The 21,215-nt window shown below is 42.3% G+C and overlaps 2 protein-coding genes across 3 annotated transcripts; one reads left to right on the top strand and one right to left on the bottom strand.

Moving 5' to 3' along the window:
* Positions 1-38: 38 nt before the first annotated feature.
* LOC142399331 (importin-13-like) lies at positions 39-13,845 on the bottom strand. 2 transcript variants are annotated; one of them, XM_075483938.1, is made up of 22 exons: positions 13,399-13,845; positions 12,974-13,260; positions 12,213-12,338; positions 10,228-10,868; positions 10,019-10,159; positions 9,804-9,945; positions 9,546-9,712; positions 9,103-9,223; positions 6,880-7,027; positions 5,742-5,923; positions 5,627-5,653; positions 5,338-5,472; positions 4,506-4,652; positions 4,335-4,415; positions 4,091-4,228; positions 3,901-3,997; positions 3,775-3,827; positions 3,618-3,684; positions 3,384-3,442; positions 3,208-3,297; positions 2,896-3,077; positions 39-380 (listed from the first exon to the last, which is right to left on the bottom strand). In XM_075483938.1, the coding sequence occupies exons 2-22, from the start codon at positions 13,040-13,042 to the stop codon at positions 287-289; spliced, it is 2,907 nt and encodes a 968-aa protein (XP_075340053.1). In that variant the 5' UTR covers positions 13,043-13,260; positions 13,399-13,845; the 3' UTR covers positions 39-286. The 2 variants fall into 2 exon arrangements, with proteins under 2 accessions (XP_075340053.1, XP_075340054.1); XM_075483939.1 differs by having other exon boundaries at positions 12,974-13,239.
* LOC142399333 (uncharacterized) lies at positions 13,465-20,432 on the top strand. The gene is made up of 5 exons (XM_075483944.1): positions 13,465-13,894; positions 15,489-15,791; positions 17,014-17,286; positions 17,377-17,543; positions 19,192-20,432. Exons 1-5 carry the CDS (start codon positions 13,828-13,830, stop codon positions 19,234-19,236), a joined length of 855 nt encoding a protein of 284 aa, XP_075340059.1. The 5' UTR covers positions 13,465-13,827; the 3' UTR covers positions 19,237-20,432.
* Positions 20,433-21,215: the final 783 nt, after the last annotated feature.

Raw genomic sequence — 21,215 nt, 5'->3', positions numbered from 1 at the left:
ACAAAAGGATGTGTTTACTGTGTCGATGTACATTCACAGCACTGTGACACTTTGAATGGGAAGTGACAGGTGTTTTATTTAAAACATGATGGACAGAGACCCAAACATCTTCATGGCAGTCCATTTAATGTGACTGAGTTGGTTCAGTCCAGGTATTGTGGTTTTCCCGGCATCACCTCTTTACGGTCCTACCTTATCGGACTCAGATGGTTTCTTCAGTCTAACCTGTCCCTAGGAATTTCTTATCAAGAAAAAACCAGATGGAATTTTACAGCAGCAGCTCTGACTAGTATTCAGAGTATCCAGACCCCTGCAGGCCTCTGCAGAGAAGATAAAACTCCTTCACAGTCTCCTTCATGCGTCGCTTGTTGGTTTGTTCCCTGGGAGAAAGAAACGGGTATTAAAAGATATTGACCATGAACGCAAAACATTGGACGGAGATTTTTAGTTTATCTTTATTTTGTGATAAAGTGAAACGAAGGTGTTTGTCATCGTAAATAAATGATCCTCAAAATGATGCTCATGACAGTGAATGAAAACAGTGGTTATTATCAACAGTGGTCCTTTGAGGCAAAGATACCAACAGGTGACAGGACAACAAAATGCTGTAAAAGTAGCAGGTATTACTAAAACCAAACAGCTGGAGGAATGTGTGGCAACAGGTCAGTAACGGGATAAAAACTGCACCTGAGAGAGGTAGAGTCTCTCGAGGGTAAAGGTAGACGGAGGTCCAGTAACCGGTCACTTCAGCTGCCAAACATTTCTGGACTGTTAAGAGAATGCGGGATGCTACACCATGGTAAATATTGGCCCCCTTACAACCTTTTTTTAAAAATATTTTTTTGGGCTTTTTATGCCTTCAATGACAGGACAGTTAGAGAGAGAGGAAGCAGGGGGCAGAGAGACAGGGGAGACATGCAGCAAGGGGCCGCTCGGTGCAGGATTCGAGCCGGGGCCCGCTTCAGCGAGGACTGTAGCCTCTTTACATGGGGCGGCTGCCTAACCCACTACGCCACCGACTGCCCCCCTTACGACTTTTTTGAGGCATGTTGCTGCCATCAAATTCAAGATGAGCTCATATTTTTCATGAAATAATAAACTGATTTGCTAAGTCGGCTCTTTAATTGCATGATGTGGCACTGGAGTCGACATCGCTTCATCACCCCTCTGATGGACTCTGATGTCTCCCTTCTTATCAAAGGATCTTTCAGCTGTATATTCCAGACTAAACAACAGAGCAACCTGACTGTGTTTGGAGCGCACACAAAAAAAATTTCCAGCTGTTAGAAATATACCTTGTAAGATACAGAAATGGACCTTAAGGTAATTACTCTGAATCTTTTTTATTTTATTTCATTTTATTTTATTTTTTTAAGACCCAAAATCATCACTGCCAATTTAGGGTACATAGCTATACCTTTTATAACCCTAAGGCACAGGGAAACAGGATTGGCTAAACTCTTCACGGCCTATTCAAAGCTTCCTTTTGAATGTCCTAACCACTGAAGTAATTGAGTTTCCACTTGCTGTCATAGTTTAGGGCCCAGTTTAATTTTCTCACAAGCAGTCTGACAAGATAATGGTGTCATTTTCTTGCTCGCTAGTGATTAGCAAGAAGCTAGTGGTTAGGTATAGTGGTTAGCACTATTACGTCGTTCAAATTGCAGCTTGGAGCCCCTCTGTGTAATGTTGGCATGTTTGCTTTGGGCCTGCATTGTTGTTGTTTTTTCCCCTGGTACTCCAGCTTCCTCGAACAGTTCAAAAACCTGCACGTCAGTGACTTGATTTGAACATAAGCAGAGTTGTCTGTTTCTAGGCCTTTTTGCACATCACTTTCAAGCTGGGACTGACGTCCTTTTGTTGCACATCTGTGTCATGTGTGCAGGTGCAGAGACAGACAGAGTGTGGGGGTCGAATTGATCTGTCACTGATGTACCTCGCAGACACTGGTAAAACAGTAGGTGTGTGTATTAGGGATTTCAGAGTTTCTGTGTCTGTGTGTGAAAACCAGTTGGGACTAAGCAGTCACCCACGCAGTCCTGCACATACTACAGTTTGGATCGCCTGTGCCAACACTTCCTATGCACCTGTAGGTACTTAATCAGTGAACGGTACATTGCAGAGATGTGGACAACCAGTTCTCCTGCAAAGTCTCTCTTTAAAACAAGCATCCATGCTGTTCTACTACTCTTCTTTGTGTGGAAGGCTATGTTGTTTTTCTGAGGGGAGATCCAGACCCATGTGTAGTCGGCACGCTCAGTCCGCAAGCCACGGATATTAACACTACACATGTTTAGCCATAGAGGGAAACAGTGGACCCTTGCTGATTGGTAAAGAAGACTAAATTTATGTAACACTGGCCGAGCTAGCATTGTGGCAAACGTCTCTTTGTGAACTGATTATTTTGACAAATAAAAGAAAAAAAAAATTTTTCTTTTAAAAACCGTTTAACCTACGAGTGTGACGGCACGTTTTTGTATCGGGACATAAAGGTGCCTTTCTGTCTCTTGGAATAAAGACTTGTTCTTTTAAAGGGACAGACAAGAATACCCAATTTTGTATCTTGTAACCAGGGCAAAGCTGGAGCGACAACTCGTGTGTACCTATTTGGGACCATTCCAGCATCAGGATTTCTTTAGTGTGCATGATAAAAAGACGTTGGTTTATGAGATTAGGACAACCTGGGACAGTGTGTTTAAGAATTCTTTCTCTTCATCAAAGAACCCAAATCATCAACTCATTTATTTCAAAGCATATACTAAAGCTTACCATCACCAGGTTTCGCAAACCTGAAGTCCAAATTGCCGTATGTAACGGCTCAATGTATTGTAAAGCTATAAATCTATAGTGTAGGAGTGTTCCTCAGTTAGAACCTTTGGTTTTTACGGTTGTTACCTTAGAAGCTGTTGAGTGAAGGTGTGTTTCTGCTCTGTGGAGACATGGACCGAGGGGAAACCCGGGTTCTGCAATGTTTCTTTCAGCCACTGAGAAAGCATGGCTGGACAATGTCTGTTCAGATTTAGCAGCACATCAGAAAAGTGCTCTGTCAGACTGCAGGGAGCCCCGCCTCCAATCGCCTTTGAAAGAAAGAAAAACAATCATACGATATTAGAAGAAAGTGAGAAATGCCACTTTGAAATATCATCATGGCAGTACAAGTGTTCCATGTGATCTGTTTATTTATTTGTTTTTTTGAGCCTGCCTCACCTGAAGCACGGTCTCCGTCAGGAGCTTTCCGTCCTTTTGCAACACATCGCCGAGCAAAGGCATGTCTTTACAGCGACTCAAGAACTCTGTCTGCCAGGGACACAAAAGGCATGATCATCTAGTGGAATTTAAACGAGAAAATTGCTTTAATCTCACACATTTGACTCTCAACTTACGAAGAACAGGCAGGCAGCTTTTACTGTGGGCGTCTCTGGGAACTTGATGGACAGAATCCCTGAAGAAAAATAGGACAAAATACTTTCAAATTCTAAAAGAAAAGGAGGCTTTGCATTATATTCTGAAAATTAACACTTAAAAACAATTTAGGCCATTCTTAATAGTTAAAAAAAAGACTTTAAATGATTATTCCTTCATTTCAAGATGTAGGAGAAGCTTGTGCGGATACTCACCACAATAAAACAGTGCTTTAACATCTAACTGGTCAGACAGATACAAATCAGGCTTCCTTTTAAGAATCTGACAACCAAAGGGACACAAAATCTGTAGTTGGGGAAAGTTGTCTCTGACACAGATGTTTATAAAGAGGGACGGGTGCATTCAACAGACCTGAGCATGGAGGTGCATAAAAGATTCTGCAATATCTGGATGATCCCTCGGACCTGCCAAGTACAAGAGACGGGTCAAAGTCATGTTTGGAATCACGTAGGCATTTTTCTGCAGCCCTCTTGTTACCTTGTTGAAATACAGAGAGCGTGGTCGACGTCAAGGCTTCAGTGAGGCTTCTGATGTCAGAGATGTGATGATCCTCTCCAGCAAATATGTGAACCATCTAAAAAAAAAATGAAAGAGACGGTGTGTAAGGAACCGTATCAAACTTAGAGCCACAGTGTTTTCATACAGGCTCTGATCTCAGGCTCCGGACCTGCCGGGCCAGGTCCAGGGCTGAGGCTTGTGGGAAGGCGGGATAGATCTGCCCCAGCATCTCGCTCAGCTGAGCCACCATGGGCCCGAAATCGTGTAGGAGGGTGCGGACTGATTTATCAAAAACCCCACACACCGCCTGGAGGGGCGGAAAGGGAGGGCAAAAGTGAGTCATTAAATACACACACTGATTAATCATACATGCACAGCTATTGGTTTAAAAGGGAAAAAAAAAAAAATCCTACCTCGACCACCTCTGAATCATGGAGCCATTTGCTGAGGATGGTCTGGATCAAAGAGAACACTTGCTGCAGCACAACTACAACCTACACATTTTTAAAACAAAAGAAAGATAAAGAATATATTCCAAATATACCGGGTTTGTTTTTGTCTGTGCCACTTGTCTGTGAGCTTACAGGGTTCTGCGCGCTCTGCGAGGCTGTGAGTCTGGAACTGGCTGCTTCCTCGAAGGCATCTGCATGTCTGTTAATGTCCAGAGTGGTAAAAAGACTGGACAGCATCCCCAGGATGTGGATGATGCTCTTTTTATTAGTGGCATTCGGCTGCAGAGAGAGACAGAGTCAGATGTTACTGAGAAGTTATTAGCTATCATCAAACAGGGAAGTGATTTCACTGCTGTTACTGTAAAAGTCGTGTGAAATGCTGCCCCAAAGAGCTCAATCTGTTTCAACACACTTTTCAGACTCAAACCCTGAAGTCTGACGACAGAACTGAATGTCAACCTGGATAACGGTTTAAAATTTAAAGCGCAGCTTTAAGGTGTCTTATTCAGCTACGAAGTGTATACATGATATTCTGTAGAAAAGTATGTTTGAAAAGTTAATCATTTGAATGTATCCATATTTCTTATAGTTAAACTCATTTTAGCTTGGCTGCTCTACCTCATACTATATCACTGCTGTGCTGTGTTTTTCAAAATTTTACAGTTAGGCATACAGACACGTATTAAAAAATATATATACATGGTCTGGTACTCTGAGACACAACCTGGGATAACTAACCTGCAAGTTGCATACTCAAGATTTTGAAAATTTTGAAAAAAAATTCTATTTCTAATTTAAGAAATAGAAGACATTTCAATGTAGAACTTTAGCACCAAAATAATAAAACAAAAATGCAGCTACTAGTTTATACAAATATTCTATAAACTCTAATGTAGTGTGCCTTTATGTACCTTTATGTAAGCAGCACTGTTGCGGCCATTTTCTAAAAAAAATTTTCATTTACCTCCTGCTGGGCCAATGTGTCCAGTTGCTGAATGTGAGGAGTGATGAGCGAGTGCAGCCGGCCTAAAATCTCCTCTGCTGGCAGGGCAGACAGCAAGAAACCTAAGGCCTGCATCAGCCACATGCACTGGCTGCTCTGCGCACACACATATACACACACACACACACACACACACACACACACACACACACACACACACACACACACACACACACACAGGTTGATGCAGTCACGTTTTCAAAATACTATGGTGCTAACTGCTAACTAATTTTTTAGGATGTTTACTCACCTTGTGAATTTCTTTTATCAGCACATCCTGCAGGGAAAAAAAAAATCCCATTTAGGAGAGTCAGTGATTGCACCATTGTTGCAAAGAAAACACGCACAGAACTGATGATCTGCACCTGTGAGACAGTGAGGATGTCCTGAGCGTAGGGGCTGAGGTCGTGCCTGCACTCCCTGCAGATCCTCTTCAGCGTGGACACGCTGGACACAGAAAGCTCCGGCTTCACAAGGCCCTGAAGCACCATGGGTAATATGCCACCCAACATCACCGGGTGGTCAGCCAGCCACTCCGCGAGTGACCCTGGTCAACATGGGAGATGCAGTGAGAGGGCCATGGCATGCTACCTCTGCAGATGAGGCTGAGCCTCGGCCACAGTTCAAAATGCAAAACATTTGTCCTCATTTGAAAAATTCTGTTACATTCTCCAAGAAGAATGGGAAGCATTTTTTTTTTCAGGGGGGCATATTTACTTAATACACTTGATACACTTGGAATTATGTTAAAAACACGGGCGCAGTATGCTATCCATCTCTATCGCAGTGTTTCAAAAATTCAGGATCAGTGAAAGGCGAGTTCTGTTTGCCTTGTATGACATGCATGTAGCTGTCACAAGTTTTGTTGCTGATTCATGGATGACTGACTGCTTTGTAAAAATATTTAGACTTACACTTATGGTCGAGACCATTTCTTTTTCAATTCATTTGTAGCATGGTTAGCATGCTTGACTGAAAAATATCTCGTGATGTGGCACTCTTTGAATGCTGCGATCAAACACGCTTCCTGTAAACAGACACTTGGTCAAAACATTTACTTAAAATGTCCATTTTTCTCTCTTTTTTTTTCTTTTTGAAACACCCATCCGTAGTATGGTTTTAGCAACACAATCGTTGACCTTACTAACACTACTAAGAAAATTTGAGGCCTATTTCAATCCAAACCAGAGATGGCACACTCTACTGGAGTCATGCGAAATGGCAGGACAGCCTTTGTTATCGCTCACCTCAAGATTCATTAAGAGCTAGCTCTCTTTCAAATTTAATATCATACTTCTATTCTCTTTTCATTTGAGGCCAGCGAGAGCCAGATTGAGATGGACTAAGGGCTACTTCTTTGAACAGGGGGTCCATATTTCACCATGTGGTAAAGTCATCATGTAGAGTATAAATAAGCAGAAATGAATGATCAGATGCATTTAAACAAATATAAATTATTACAGTAAACAATGAGACAATAGTAACCAGTGTCTGAGTATGTACCTATGGTGTACATGACTGTGTCAGCCAGCATTATGTTGCTGATGTTGATTCTTGGGATCAGACCAATGAGACCAGGAATAACATCAGAGTAGTTGACGTCTATGGTTTCAGCTATGGACTGGAAGCCGAACAGCAAAGCCTCGGTGTCCTAAAAAATGATGAAAAGGATGTTAGAACAAGAGATGGTGCACAGCAAACAATTTGAGAGCTTCACAAAGAGGAAGCAACAATACATTTGCACAGATAGTGAAACTCAACATGTCCCGTTATTACATTAAATCAAGGTTACAATCAGAGGAACTGAAGGGGAACACGGTGAATAGGCTGAAGCAGTTACTGTGCCGAGGGGCTTTGCCTCATCATTTTAAGGCAGAGGCATTTCAGCAAAATATCAAATTTGAATATATCTTTAAGTGAGTTTAAAGATGTTCGAGGCAGACTGATAGAATGTCATCGATTCCAACTTTAGAAACACAAACTTCGATGTACAGTAGCCTGCGTTAGCAACATTAGCTGGCAAGCTTAAAGGAAGCACAGTTTATGGAGCAGATGTGTGGCAAAGAAATCCCCGTGTGATTCTGAATGGAGTGTCAACCTCCCTGCCAGCTGGTGTGTCACGTCAGCCTTCCCATCTGTGGTGTAGAGTTCTTAACAACTTGGGCCAGTTCAACACACGACTCGCATCAACATTGTGCCTTAAAAAGGCAATCTCTACCAACTGCCTGTGGCTGAACTGCAGACAAGGGGAATGTGAGTACAGTATTTAAGAATAAAACCACCAGTCAAAGTATTTATTTGTTTTAATCTATTTGATGTGTGATCACATGTCTGTGATAGTGGGAGCTCTTAGGCTGGCTCCTGTATGCTCTGTTACATGGAAATACTGTGCTTCAAGAGCTACTGAATGCAATTTGTATCTAATTTGCATTTGTGTTGTAGGACAGATCTCAATTAAGACACACCCCGTGTGTCCTGGGGGGTTAGTCTCTCACTCCACACCCTAAAACGAGTTTTTTCTTGTGAAAAAAGGGGTCTCTTTGAGCACATGCTTCAGGAAGATAGGGCCAACATTACAAAGTGGTAAAAACTTCACTGTCTTTCTTTTTTTTCTGGAATATGTTGCAGGCTTGGGGCACAAAAATGGATGTGTACTATCAAATTAAACGGAGGTGACAAGACAAAACGTGAAATATCTTCTGTTCATATTGTCTGCAATGAAATACAAGTATCCAAACTATCTGAGGAGGTTCTGTCATCACTACGACCAAATTATTGTTTGTAGTTTTAACAATGAATTATAATCTCAATATCCACGCCAATTCAACAACTAACAGAACATCGTTGACTTTAAGTTTTTCCTGTCTTTTCTCTTTCTTTGGGAGACATGCTGGGACGAATTAAAAAGGCTTCAACGACACTTTTGTCACATTGGTGGCAATCACTTCTGTGGGCCTTCATTCTTGTCTGCACAGTGCAACACATTTTCTATCCTCATTTCTTCTCTGCTCACTTCTCACCCGTTTTTAGTGGGAGGTAATAATATATAAAGAACTAATGAAAATATGACAAACGTAGATGTGATTAAGAGAACCGAGACATGCAGATTGTGTGTTTCAGCAACAGGGAAGCGCTCCAGCCTCAGCCTACTTCTTTGTCTTTCAACGTCCCGCCTACAGTGGATGTAGGAATGTGATGCAGTGGAGATTGACGTCATGTGTCGGTATTTGTTCTTTTAAGATTGAGATTAAGACTTTTATTGTCATGTAGATACACGAAATACTCAAAATTTCTCCTCTGCATTTAACCCATCCAGGTTGGCACCTGTTGAACACACTCATGGGGACAGATGCTATATACACTGGAGTGTTGGGCAGCCATTCACAGCACCCAGGGAGCATGGTGCCTTGCTCAAGGGCACCTTGGCTGTAGGTGGAGTAAGTAGGTGGACTCCAGCTGTCAGTTTGCAAATCTTTGAGATTTGACCAATTTTTGAGCAGTGAGAGTGGGAATCAAACTGCCAACCTTCAGGTTATTGGACTCTCACCACTGAGCCACGGCCGCCCGCTGTAGCTCCAGTAATTTGATCCCACAACAGTTCTGATTTCAATATATCTCTTGACATTTTTCACTGTAGACAAAAACATGCGACTTAAAGAATATGATTTCTGAATGATGACTTATTCTTGGCATTCATTCTGCACTGGGGCTTGTTAATGACAGTACCTGCCATAGCACTGACTGTTGCGGGTCCATCAGCTGTCTGCCCAGCCTCTCATAGAGGCTACTCAGCAGCTCTGCTCCCAACATCTCATACACATACATCAGTGTGTCAGAGATGTCCACCCTGTTAAGCAAACCAGGACAAGACAACAGAGTTGAAGATGCAATGCAGAGCTCCAGCTGTTACATCAGTGATAGCTTTTAAATATTTTGCCACAAAAAAAACTTCAGGATCAGATGGTTCTTCCTTTGAGTTGTCATCTAGCAACATCATCAGGTACGAATATGAACTTTAAACTAGAGTAAGATATTCTTTAGCTACTTAGGAAAGCCCCTAATTTTGAATCAAATGCAAATATTTCAAGAACCCTTTTAGAGCCAAAAGGTCATGGATATAAATCCAGATTTAAAGTTCATCAAAAGCATGCATCAGCTTCCTAACTTACCTATAAATTCGAAACTGCTCTTTGTCATCAGAAGACCAGGAGGCGTACTCCTCCTGAGAGGGATAGTGGGATTTATGTAGCAGCACTTCCACCAGCTGGAAGTAGATCGGCCTGTAGACCTGCAGGTAAACTGCCTGCTTCTCCTCCTCAAATGACAAAATGTCATCCTGAAAATTCATGGGAAAGACGGGTATAAACCTAAGGAAGGTTAACAAAATGAAAGCACAGTCCGCTTGTAACCTTCTTCAGTTTCCATACCTGCAAAGTGTACCAGAAGGTGAGAGTAAGGGAGCTTGTGGTCTCACTGACTGGGTAATTTCCAGGCATGCCCGTACAGAACAGAATCATGTTAACCAAGGCCAGATATTCTTGCCAGTTGTCCAGCTGTTCCAACAAAATCCTGCCACACACAAACCAGTTTAAACACAAAAGACAACCCCTGAAGCCTGGTTTTAAGATGGGACTGTGGGTACCTGGAGTGTGTTTCCCCCAAAGCAACTGCAATCCGACAGATACCATGTGAGGTCTCCATGTCCCCCTTCTGAGCTGCTGTCTTGAGCTGGTCATACAGACCCAGCACCAGAGGCATCAAGCCCAGCAGAGCATCAGTGTACCTGCACACAAGTTCAGAGTCACGCAGTTGGAAACAGAGAGACATCTATGATTCGGCATTGTCTCTCACCTCTGGCAGTCAGGCTGTGAGATGACGTTAACTATTGTCTCCACTGCTGTGTCAAACAGTTCTGTGTCGGCCAGTGCAGTGAAACAGTCCTGGACCAGTTCCTGGCTCTCCCCTAATGGCACATCCAGTCCAACCCAGCTGGACAGACAGCGGAGCACCTTCTCCTTCACCTGACTGGATGAGTCCTGGCTCTGAAGGAGCTGTCGCAGCATGGGACATACCACGGCCCACTCCCCGGTCAGAGCCTCCCTCAGCTGGGCGCGGCGAGATTGAGCCAGGCGGCAGCTTTGGAACTCCTCCGGCAGTACGGTGAAAAGCTCCAGCAGGGCGAGACAGTGAGCATGGGGATCCTGAGAAGCTTTAGCACCAGAGCCATCGTCAGAATCAGGTTTCTGTGGCTGGAACGCCGTCACCATGTCCGCTACTGGCTGGGACCAGGCGTGGGGGATTAAATTGAGAGCTATAGATGCCAGGGCTACACATAGACGAGTCAGCACCATTTTGGGCCCAGAGGAGAAATGCAAGATATGAGAGAGAAGTTGCACTCTGAGACTCTCATGCTGGTCTGTGGGGAGGTCACTCCAGTGACGGGAGATCTTGATGTGGAGGGTGCTGGCACCAAAAAACTGAACCTCTGGGATCTGCAAAGAGACACAGCTACTTTAAAATCGCAGGAAATGTCTTTGTTTTGGAGTACTAACCGGTGCTTTGTGGGGAAGCTCTGACATTCAACATGTTCCTTTAACTTATCCTTCCAAATTTTCCCTAAGAGATTATATAAATAATGGGTAATTACAACCTCAATTCCAAAAAAAGGAAAGCTGTGCCAAATGAAAATAAATTTAGAAAATATAATGCAAATCTCATAGAGTGCAGAAAACATATCAAATGTTGAAAGTGAGACATTTTACTATTCCATGAAAAATATTGTTGGTCTTGAATTCGATGGCAGAAACACGTTTGTTTACCACTGTATAGCATCCCCTCATCTTTTACCAACAGTATGTTCAAATCTGAGAATTGGGGAGATGCAATCGCAGGACCTTTGGGAGAGGAATGTTGTCTCATTCTTGTTTGATATAAAATTCTAGGTGCTCGACACTCCTGCATCTTCTTTGTCGTATTTTGCGTTTTATTAAGAACCAAATGTTTTCAGTTGGTGAAAGGTCTGGACTGCAGGCAGCACCCAGACTCTTCTCCTGCAAAGCCATGCTGCTGTGATACATGCAAAATGTTGATTAGCATTGTCTTGCTAAAATGTGCAAAGCATTTTCTAAAAAAAGACATCTGAATGGGAGCACATGTTGCCCTTAAAGCTGCATATCCATTTCAGCACCGATGGTTCAGTGGTAGTCTCTCTTCTTTTGAAGACAGCAGCATTTCTGGATCATGTTCACATATTACTTCTTCTTTGCATGATAAAGCTTTAATCTGCAGACAGTGAACACTGAAAGTTTCCCTGAGCTCATCCAATGCTTACCAAGACAGAATCATGTATGTTTGTAATGCAGTCAGGGCCTGAAGAACTCTTACACGGAGAGATTTCTCCAGATTTTCAAAAACTTTTGCTGATATTATGTACTGTAGAGGTACTGTACAAAGTTCTTGAGGGGGAAGATCATTCTAAAGTTACTCCAGAATTTATAGATACAGTTTTTTTTTTGCAGATTTCTGAATCTCTTCTAGGCTGTATTTTTGAGAGACTCTTCCTCTCTCAAGTGCTCTTTATATACCCAATCGTGTTCCTCCAGCTGTTTCTCTTCATGTAGCACTTGCCCATTTACGTTTACAGCCTTTTGAAGGCCACTGTCCAACTTTTCTTTTTTCTTTTTGACAAGTTGCTGGCATCAAATTCAAGACGAGCTAATACTTTTCATGAAATAGTGAAACGCCTTATGTTCCCTCTGTGCCCTGTTGTGTTTGTACTTTTTTATGCTTGTTTGGAACTGGGGATGCTGGGGACTGTACAGACTGAAGAGCAGAACCTTATCAGGGCTGAGCAGGGCCCAGCAGAACTGCCATGCCTGTGCGGATGCCTGGGCCTGGGTCAGCCACTTCTGGGCCACATTTTTACGCTCCATGTCCGGATCAAAGTACAGCTGGTAGAGAGCCTGCAGGGGGGCATACAGAGCAGAAAAGTAATCAGTGCTGTAAATCCTGTTGGAGACATTGATGAGTAGGGTATGAATCGACAAAATCCAACTTTCCTGTTTCCTTCAGTAGAGGAGGTGCTCACAGCAAACACTTTTACTTTCACCTGTTGAGAAATACCAGTCTCCATAGGCTCTTGTTTTTTTTCCAGTGCATCAGAATTACGTTCAGTTTGCTGAGCTGCATCTGCAGATAGCATTAATGATCCTACATGCTGGACGACCAATTATTTTAACAGTAAAAAAAATGTGTTGTCATAGCAACTAATCCAAAGCACACGGTGTTAGTTATTATTAGGACAGCATATGCTTATAGCTGGTATCGTGTTACAAATGGTCCAGTTTCCCAAACAGGACCCTGCTGAACTACAATGAGTAAACTACGATTATGCACTGGACAAAAAACTGTAATCAGTCGATCGAACGCACGTTTATATCAACCCAGAATGATGCTCAGACACTTCATTTCTGAATACATGGCATTTCTATTGTATTATTATTATATTGTATACTCAGTTGTAGCGTGCATTTTTTCATATTGTCACTATGTGTGCCTGCTGACTTCCAGTCATATAAAATCATTTCACTTAACTTACCGACTCCACATTCTCCACTGTTAACTCCAACTCCACCGGGCTGTGCCCCGGGTTGGCTGGAGGCTCCATCTGGCGCAGCGTTGAGGAGTCTTCCTGTTGCTGAAGGTATCCTTTGGAAATGCAAGCCTGATCGATGATATTGAATAATCAAAACGATTGTCAAGAGCCCAAAGTGAGTCAGATCTGGCTGTCAGATGGCGCAGCGGGTCATTCAGCTGTCTGCACGGCACACACGTGTGCGCTCAGGCACGATGACATACTGACCTCTGTGGGGACAGACAAGTAGGCTTACAGCCAAAAAAAAAAAAAAACTTGAAACGTGTGAAAAGTGAAACGTATTTCACTCCTCCTACAAGACACATATATGTATCTATTTTCACATAAAGTCTGATAAGACTTGAAGTAAAACAGTAAAACTTGCTCACAGCCTGTCCGCTCCTGACTCACACGGCTGCGCCTCTGACGCTCTGACGTCTGCTTGGAGCGGCGGAGGCACGGCGACTGTAAACTGATGTATTTTAGCTATGACAGACGCAGACCTGAACACAGATTTGGAGGCTTGGAGCATGAGTTTGCAAGAGCATCAAGAGTGCACACGCAGCTCATCCAAAGAAAAAAAAAGTCGTGTCTGTTTCTCCGCTCCCACCGCCGCCTGAGCGCAGCCAGCCGGCCATGCCACGCGGCCCCACCCCTGCCTGCCTCTCTTCTGCCCGACTCCCTCAGGATATTTTTAGCGCTGATGATGAGCCCTGTCAAATCACGTAACGGAAACAACATCAGAAGGAAAGAGCAGAGCTGCTGCGGAGAGCCCGTTTTACTGCGATCATCACAGGGGGAAGCCTGCCGCGGATGAAATGAAATTTGAAATGAACTTGGTGTTTTGCGTGCTGGTGCTGCTTCCCGTCTCATCGCAGACAAGAGGTAAGGTGTTATCTCCGGTGTCCCTGTGTGTTTGTATGTGTGTGTGCGCGCGCGCGCGCGCGCGCGCGTCAGACGAGAGTTGATCTCATCGACTCAGCAAATGATGCTCCCAACGAGCCATTGGAAATTCATAGAGCTACTGGATGGGGTTAAGTTACTTCATTAACTTTTCCATGTTCGGTTCAATAGCTCAGCTCAATATGTGGACAGATATTTCAGATTTTCTCTGATAAACAGGATGACATTTTTTTTTCTGAGTATGAGGCCTATCTTTTGGTGTCAGACCTCCCCTATTTTGTTACTTAAGCTATCATATTCAATTTAGACTTGAGTGTGTTTCACTGCCACACCTAACCAGACTGAAATAAAGGCTGCTGGACATCTGAAGTTGACTGATTGACAGTCAATAAACTCCAGTTATTATGAGAAATGGCCCATTATTTCTGTATTTATACAAATCTAAACCTCCACAGTTACATCTCACATATATTCCTTCTATTTACATTCTGATAGGTGCTGACATGTGGAACATTGTTCTTCATTATTCTATCATTTGTCCAAATGATAAGATAAGAAAATAATTGCTAAATGTACAGTCAGATGAGGCATGGGCTGCAGCTCTCCTGAGGGAGTTTTCTCCAAAGGATTTAATTTAAATCCAGTTTCTCCCCTTTGAAATTGTTCACTCTCTCAGAGATAATTAAATCTACAGTACTGTACAAGTCTTGATCAAGCCCTCTTTTCTTTATATTCCAAGCAGTTAGACTTTCATGTAATCTTTATGGTAGTCCAGAGCATTAGTTTTCCAGACTTTCTGAAGTTTTTCAGAAACTGGACAAGAGTAGGACACGAGAAGGAGTGCCAGGCCTAAAAACTAACTTCAGCAGATGAACAGTATCTGAAAGTGATTTCCTTAAGAAGTAGGAAGAAATCCAGAGAAGACCTGACACAGGACCTGAGAGATGCATCTGACCCCTCAGTTGATCCATCTACTGTCCACTGAGCTCATTTACATGAAAACGTTGTTAGTCCCACCAAACTCTTACAAAATTGAGCTTTTCCAAACACAGGTTTTAACACACCCAGATGATGCAGTTTGGGATAAAAAGTTAGAAGTAGCAGAATGTCTTGAACATTTTGTCAGACAACGTTATGGTGATCAGTAACAAGAATGGTGGTCCAGTTAAATGGCCCAATGGAGCTGTCATTGCAGCTTGACTAGACAGTGTGTGTAACCATGCTGAACGAAGCAATCAGCATCAGCAGTAGTTTCCATGGAAGGGTGGCTGTCAACAAGCCATTTTTAAGGAAGGGAAACAGAGTGGAAAAGGCTTAGATATGTCAAATGACTCAAGAACTGGACAGTAAATCAGTGGCAGCTGATTGGATCCATCACTTACGGAGTGATCCAATGCACAGATTTCCCTTTTCTTGACAACTGATAAAGAAATAAAGTGTGGCTTAAGAGTTTTCCACGGTATTGTACAATATAAAAATATCCCATACACAAACCCCTTAAAATGTTTACTCTTGAGAATTTTCTAGACCGAATCAATATGTTCTCTTAATTCTTTAAAAAAATCTATTCTAACAGCACAGAGCCGCAACCTGCCTCCTACCTTCACCACAGCCACGTTTCTAAGTCATGCTGGAACCTCAGCATCCCCTGACCCAAGAGAGGATCCTGGAAATGGGCTCCCACAGCGTAAAGAAAATCCTGCCAGCTCAACCGAAGCCACAACCGTCCTCCAGACAGAAGAAACAGTCCACCCAGAGACATGGACAGATGCAGGACTCAAGACTCACTCATTCACCCCGAGATCTGCACCTGCCACCTCTCCACGCACACATGCACCCATCAACACGACTTTTGCCCTCGGTACTCCATCTCTCCCAGGTAATGAGATTTATATGCTTCCCTTTTTAAAAAAATGGAGATTTATTGTTATCAACGCTTGAGCTGTGCTCACTTCATTTTGTCCATTTCTGTCAATGTGCATCTGTTATTTTCCAGTCCAGTGTGTTTACTTTGTCCAGACTGGAGCCTCGTAATATTACAATCCGCACTCTTATTGGCTGCCTGGCTCATTCTGAGACCCATTTTCCGTGCCAGCCGTGTTCCTGGAACACACTCTTCTCCTGACCCTCACATGACTGGAACCAGGACTGAGAATGTGTGTCGTAACCTCTTCGAAGAGATTCCCTTTTATAGATCAGATAAATTTGATCTCCTCAGCTGATGCTGGTTGCCTCTTTTAGGAAACCAGAAAATAACAAAAATTTGGCAAAACGCCACTCAGGCTGCAGCCGTTATCGTCGTTTCCTGCCCCTGCAGACCGGTGTGGAGGTTGTCACTTGACCAAAGCTGCCACTGAAGTTTCTCACTTGAAATAATGAAAATGTTTCTCTGATTGTTTTTTTCCACATATCCATGCTTCATGTTTAACCTCACAACACACCCTGATCTGACTGTCGAATAGACTGCCTGTTTTTTAATTTGGCATATTTCCACATGAAGTCTACTTTACCCGATATGCAATCTGGCATTCACAAACTGGGGAAAGGGCCTTTAATAGGAAAGGATGCTTCTTTTTTTTCTTTGCAAGAATCCCTCTCTCATAAGTCCCCCAAATTTTGGAAATGCATCATACCATGGAGGACTCCTTTATGTATTTAACTGATCAGATCAACATCCTAATGGAAACTATGGTTATAGATATTCCAGAGCTTAATCAAACATCTTTACAACAATCTTTAGTAACCTGTTGTCTATCCGAATACGCCACTATTTTGCTAGAAAATTGCAGCAGTGAGCGCAGAATGATGCCCACCTCTATGACTATTATAATAATTATGTTGATCTGATGTCTAAAAAATACAATGTGTGGAACAACTGTTTTTAATGGGGTTTCAAAGTTTTTAAAAGTGAGACTTGCAGGCCATGCAAACTTTATGGACAGCAGCTTTGATGTCTGTGAGAGCGATCGATTTCCATGAGCAGAGCAGTGTGGAATTGCCTCTGGATGCTGAGACTGTGCTTAATTTCTTTTGAAGAATTCTCTGCACTGTTTTGAATTAATGGAACACTGCGTTTACATCCCCACTTTTTGCTACTGCAGACAACCTTTCATCTACACAGACGGTTCTGGACGCCGCCCATCAGGAAACCTCGGCTACTGACTTGATCAGTGATTCCTTCGCCACCTTTCCATCTCAGCCAGTCCACACAGTGCACAATGCCAGCTCCACGGCCCCCACCTCCACCACACAGTTACTGTCTGAATCACCGTCTGCAGCCACCACACACTCCTCTCAGACTTCAGCACCAGGTCGAGCCCCTGTAGCGCCAACACACCAGGAGGTTCCCTCTGAACTGAACGTCGGAGATCAAGGTAAGGCAACAGGATAGAAGAGAGAATATTGTTTCCAGTTATTTTACCTTCAAAATGTACTCTTTTATTTTATTACTCTTGTTAATCTAGACCTCAAGGGGTCCCACCACCGCTCAAGTTCCCCTCTGGACCCCCTGCTGGCTGGTTTGCTCTCAGTGTTCATTGTCACCACTGCCATCGTCTTCATCATTCTCTTCCTCAAGTTCCGACAGCGGACGAACCACCCTGAGTTCCATCGGCTACAGGATCTTCCCATGGTAAAATACTACAATATATTTGTTGAAGTGGTTAAAGGGTCACTTGTAGAAAATGACACATGATGGTGTTCACTGTGTCCCATAAGTAGTAGTTACACTATCCACGCTTGATAATTGTGAGATTACAACATTTTGGCTGGCAGATAGAAAACCCATCCAATGAGTATTTAACTGCATTTTCCATGACCATGTATGGTTTCTGAACCTAACCGTGTGTTTTTGATGGTCTAAGCCTAAACCTGTCCTTGAATTCTAACCCAAACATGTGCTTTTAACCTCGAACTGCAACCATGACAGGAGTGACAGCATCATCTGTAGGAGTTGGACTGCAGTGGGGAACTGAAGAATGAAATTGTAGCTATTTCAAAATTTTCTAGACTTTACTGTGAAATTGCTACGTATTTTTTTTTTTTTCCCCTGGAACAGTTTACGTTTTTTGTGATCTGTCTGTCCAGCGCCCAGACTGTGGTGTGTTTTGCGTTTGATGGCGAAAGGTCTGGACTGCAGGCCAGTCCAACATCTGGACTCTCGTAGTATAAATCCATGCTGTTGTAATAGATGCAGCATGTCATATAGCATGGACTTGCTGAAATAAGCAACCTTCCCTGAAAAAGACATCATATAGACAGGAGCCTTTGTTGCTCTAAAACCTGTTAATACCTTTCAGCATTGAGTTGCCGGTTCTGTAGTTACAAATGCTCTAATACAGATATGTAGGCTTTTAAACTGGTCATTGATAACAAGGCAAGGCAGGCCCCTTCCTCTTTATTCCAGAGTATGTGGCATCCATAATTTCCAAATAGAATTTTGAATTTCATTTCGTCTTACCACGGAACAGTTCTCCACCTTGCTGTCAGTTTTAAATGAGAAGGAGGTGTTTCTGGATCGTTCTCACTTATGGCTTCCTCTTTGCATGATAGAGCTTTATTTTGCATTTGTGGGTGTGAATTGTGTTCACAGATAATGATCTGTCAAAGTGCTAATGAGCCCATGCAATCATTTAAACAACAAACTCATGACTGATAAGGCAGCGCTGCCTCAGAGCCTGAAGATCCCCAACATTCAATATTGTCTCAAGACACCTGGACTATTTCTGATGTTATATACAGTAGATGAAGGAATATTTAAAGTCAAGCTTGCAAATTTGTTTGATGGAAAATTACTCTAAAATTTTTTTTTGCATATTGTTGAACCGCTGCCCATCTTTACTTTTCTTAGGTGCTCTTTCTATACCCAGTCATGTTACTGACCTGTTGCCAATTAACTTGATTATTTGTAACATTTTCCTCCAGCTGTTTCTTTTCAGTACCACTTACTTTTCCAGCCTTTGTTGCCCCGTCCCAACTTTTTTGAAAATATGTTGCTGCCATAATTCGAGATGGGCTATTTTTCAACATTTGATATGTTTCCTACATTCGATTGGGAATAAGATATTGGTTTATATGATTTGCAAATCATTGCATTCTGTTTTTATCCACATTTTGGTGTCCCAACATTTTTTTTTTAGAATTGGATTTGCAAATATCGAGGTCTTCTCAAGAGTGCTTTGTAGTGATGATCCAGAATATTCTGTATAGGTTCCTGAATTCCATTGTTTCAAAATGAAAATTTTTTGTACAGTTCATCTGTTTTTAATCATCTTCTGCAGGACGATTTGATGGAGGACACGCCGCTCTCCAGGTACACCTACTGATGGAAGCTCCCGTCCTGTCAGTCACTTCCACCACTCTCTCAGAGGACATATGGAAATCAAAAAACCAAAGGAGGACCACTTTGGATGTGAGAAAAACTTTTGCCTGGAAGCAGATGGGTGTCATCCATCGAGTTCCCATTGTGACTCACAGTTTGAAAATGTTAGTCAAGGATTCAGCATCACTTCAGCATTCTGCCACATTCCCTTTATAGCTTTGGCAAACCTTCAGTCTGGTGGGAACTTTTGGTCTTTTTTCTTTCCTAAGGCTAATTAACAGCATCTCTGTTCCCGACTTTATGTATGCACAGCACTTTAATGTGGCACAAATGGCCACACTGCCCCCTAGGGCATTCCCCTTATGCGGGGTAATGTGGATCAAGATTGCATAGAGTCCTTGTGAAAGGCAAACAGCAAGAGATACAGACACACTTAGGACATCATTTGCTTTGAGACACATGGGAAAGCTGCCAACATTACCAAAACAATTAAGGATCACCAATTATGATCCTTTAGGTGACCAACTATTAGTGAAGTGCACTTTCAAACCAAACTGCTGCCTTAATGCTGCATGAGGTCTTACAGAAATTCGACACAAAAGTCAAAAGAAATGACACATTTTATCATTTAAAAAAGCCATAGCTCTGAAAAAAGAGACCCAGACGTCTCCGTAAAAAAAAAAAAAAGAAGTTTAAATTATTCAACTCGGTTAGTCCAAGTTGTACGACGAAAATCTTTAGAGTAAGCCTTCAACATCTTGTTTTCGAGGTTTTTAAGGAACTTGCATCACAATGGTTTAATGCTGGATTTGAATTAGTTTGTTTTCCATATTAAATGTTAAATCTACCGATGTCCCTGCTGCAACTAATGTACTCGAGTAAGTCGTAAAACTATTTCCTGCTGTTAAAAGTGCTGTAATTATTATTTTTTAAAGTGTTCACAGATACACAATGTGGATCAAAGCTTAAAAGTTAAGAAGTAAGGAATTTTACAGCTTGTTGTTATCTGTATCAGTGATAGGTGGAGTGTCATGCAGATGTGCTGGAACTATTGTATCAGGTTTAACCCAGTGTTACTGTACTTTATTGTTAAGTTCTACTTAGCAGCACTTAGTGTGTAATGATATGCCATTGAAATGTAAAAATGTAATGCTTGCCTGTTTAATAATAAAACTATTATGCCTAGATTGTCACATAGAAGGTGGGATGTTGTGTTATAACAGACAAAATATGTGGGTGAGCTCGAAATCATTGTGCTGTCTCATTGTCACTTGTGCAAAATGCTTTTGTCAAGTAAGATTAAATCGTGGGAGTGTGTTGAGGTCGGCCAGTCAGCAGAGGTAGAACGCCTGCCAGGACAAGCAACGTGGACTTTGAACAACTACTCAGTTGGAAAAAAAAGAAAGGAAAAACACTCCCTTTACTTACACACCCACACACCTTTGTTAATACAACCCAATATTCAGCCATTACCCATTAAACACCTGACAACATCAAGGGGATTTTTTTAATAACCCATATTTCAAATCAAATATCATTAGGGCGCTTTATAAGAAACAAAAAGCCAAAAACCGAGTTGAATCATGAAGGTTTTTAATTGACAAACTTAAAATAGTTTCAATTAATGATTAATGTCTAAAATCGTTTACCTTAGCAAATGCAAAAAGAATCTGATCTTTTACATAAAGAAAACAAAAATACACATTTCTAAGAGCCATGTGGCCAAATGGTTACACATTCTAAGTCAATGTGCAGTTAAAGTGATACTCCGGAGTAAATTCAACCTGGGGTCATATGAACGGTGATATCCAGCCAAGTAGCCCACCCACAGTTTTTTCGATATTGGCTGAACATCAGCTGAGTTACTGAGTTATCCCGAATAGCTTCGTACAAGGGTTAATGGATCCAGGTCCGTATCTCCAAAATTACCACACTAAAATCACATGCCATGACACCAAACTTCTACAGTAGTACAAATACGGT

This window comes from Odontesthes bonariensis, chromosome 14 (assembly GCF_027942865.1).
Source record: "Odontesthes bonariensis isolate fOdoBon6 chromosome 14, fOdoBon6.hap1, whole genome shotgun sequence".
Classification (NCBI taxonomy): Eukaryota; Metazoa; Chordata; class Actinopteri; order Atheriniformes; family Atherinopsidae; genus Odontesthes; species Odontesthes bonariensis.
This window is presented reverse-complemented; position numbering and strand designations above follow the sequence as displayed.

What these genes read in the sequence shown, in the direction of transcription:
- LOC142399331 (XM_075483938.1), bottom strand. Translation starts at nt 13,042, where the DNA reads ATGGAGCCTCCAGCCAACCCGGGGCACAGCCCGGTGGAGTTGGAGTTA. An exon ending in AACAGTCAGTGCTATGGCAG is followed by an intron (nt 7,028 to 9,102) that starts GTACTGTCATTA and finishes ATCATTTTTTAG; the next exon opens with GACACCGAGGCTTTGCTGTT. An exon ending in AAGCTGCCTGCCTGTTCTTC is followed by an intron (nt 3,298 to 3,383) that starts GTAAGTTGAGAG and finishes TGTCCCTGGCAG; the next exon opens with ACAGAGTTCTTGAGTCGCTG.
- LOC142399333 (XM_075483944.1), top strand. Translation starts at nt 13,828, where the DNA reads ATGAAATTTGAAATGAACTTGGTGTTTTGCGTGCTGGTGCTGCTTCCC. An exon ending in ACTGAACGTCGGAGATCAAG is followed by an intron (nt 17,287 to 17,376) that starts GTAAGGCAACAG and finishes TTGTTAATCTAG; the next exon opens with ACCTCAAGGGGTCCCACCAC. An exon ending in GGCTACAGGATCTTCCCATG is followed by an intron (nt 17,544 to 19,191) that starts GTAAAATACTAC and finishes CATCTTCTGCAG; the next exon opens with GACGATTTGATGGAGGACAC.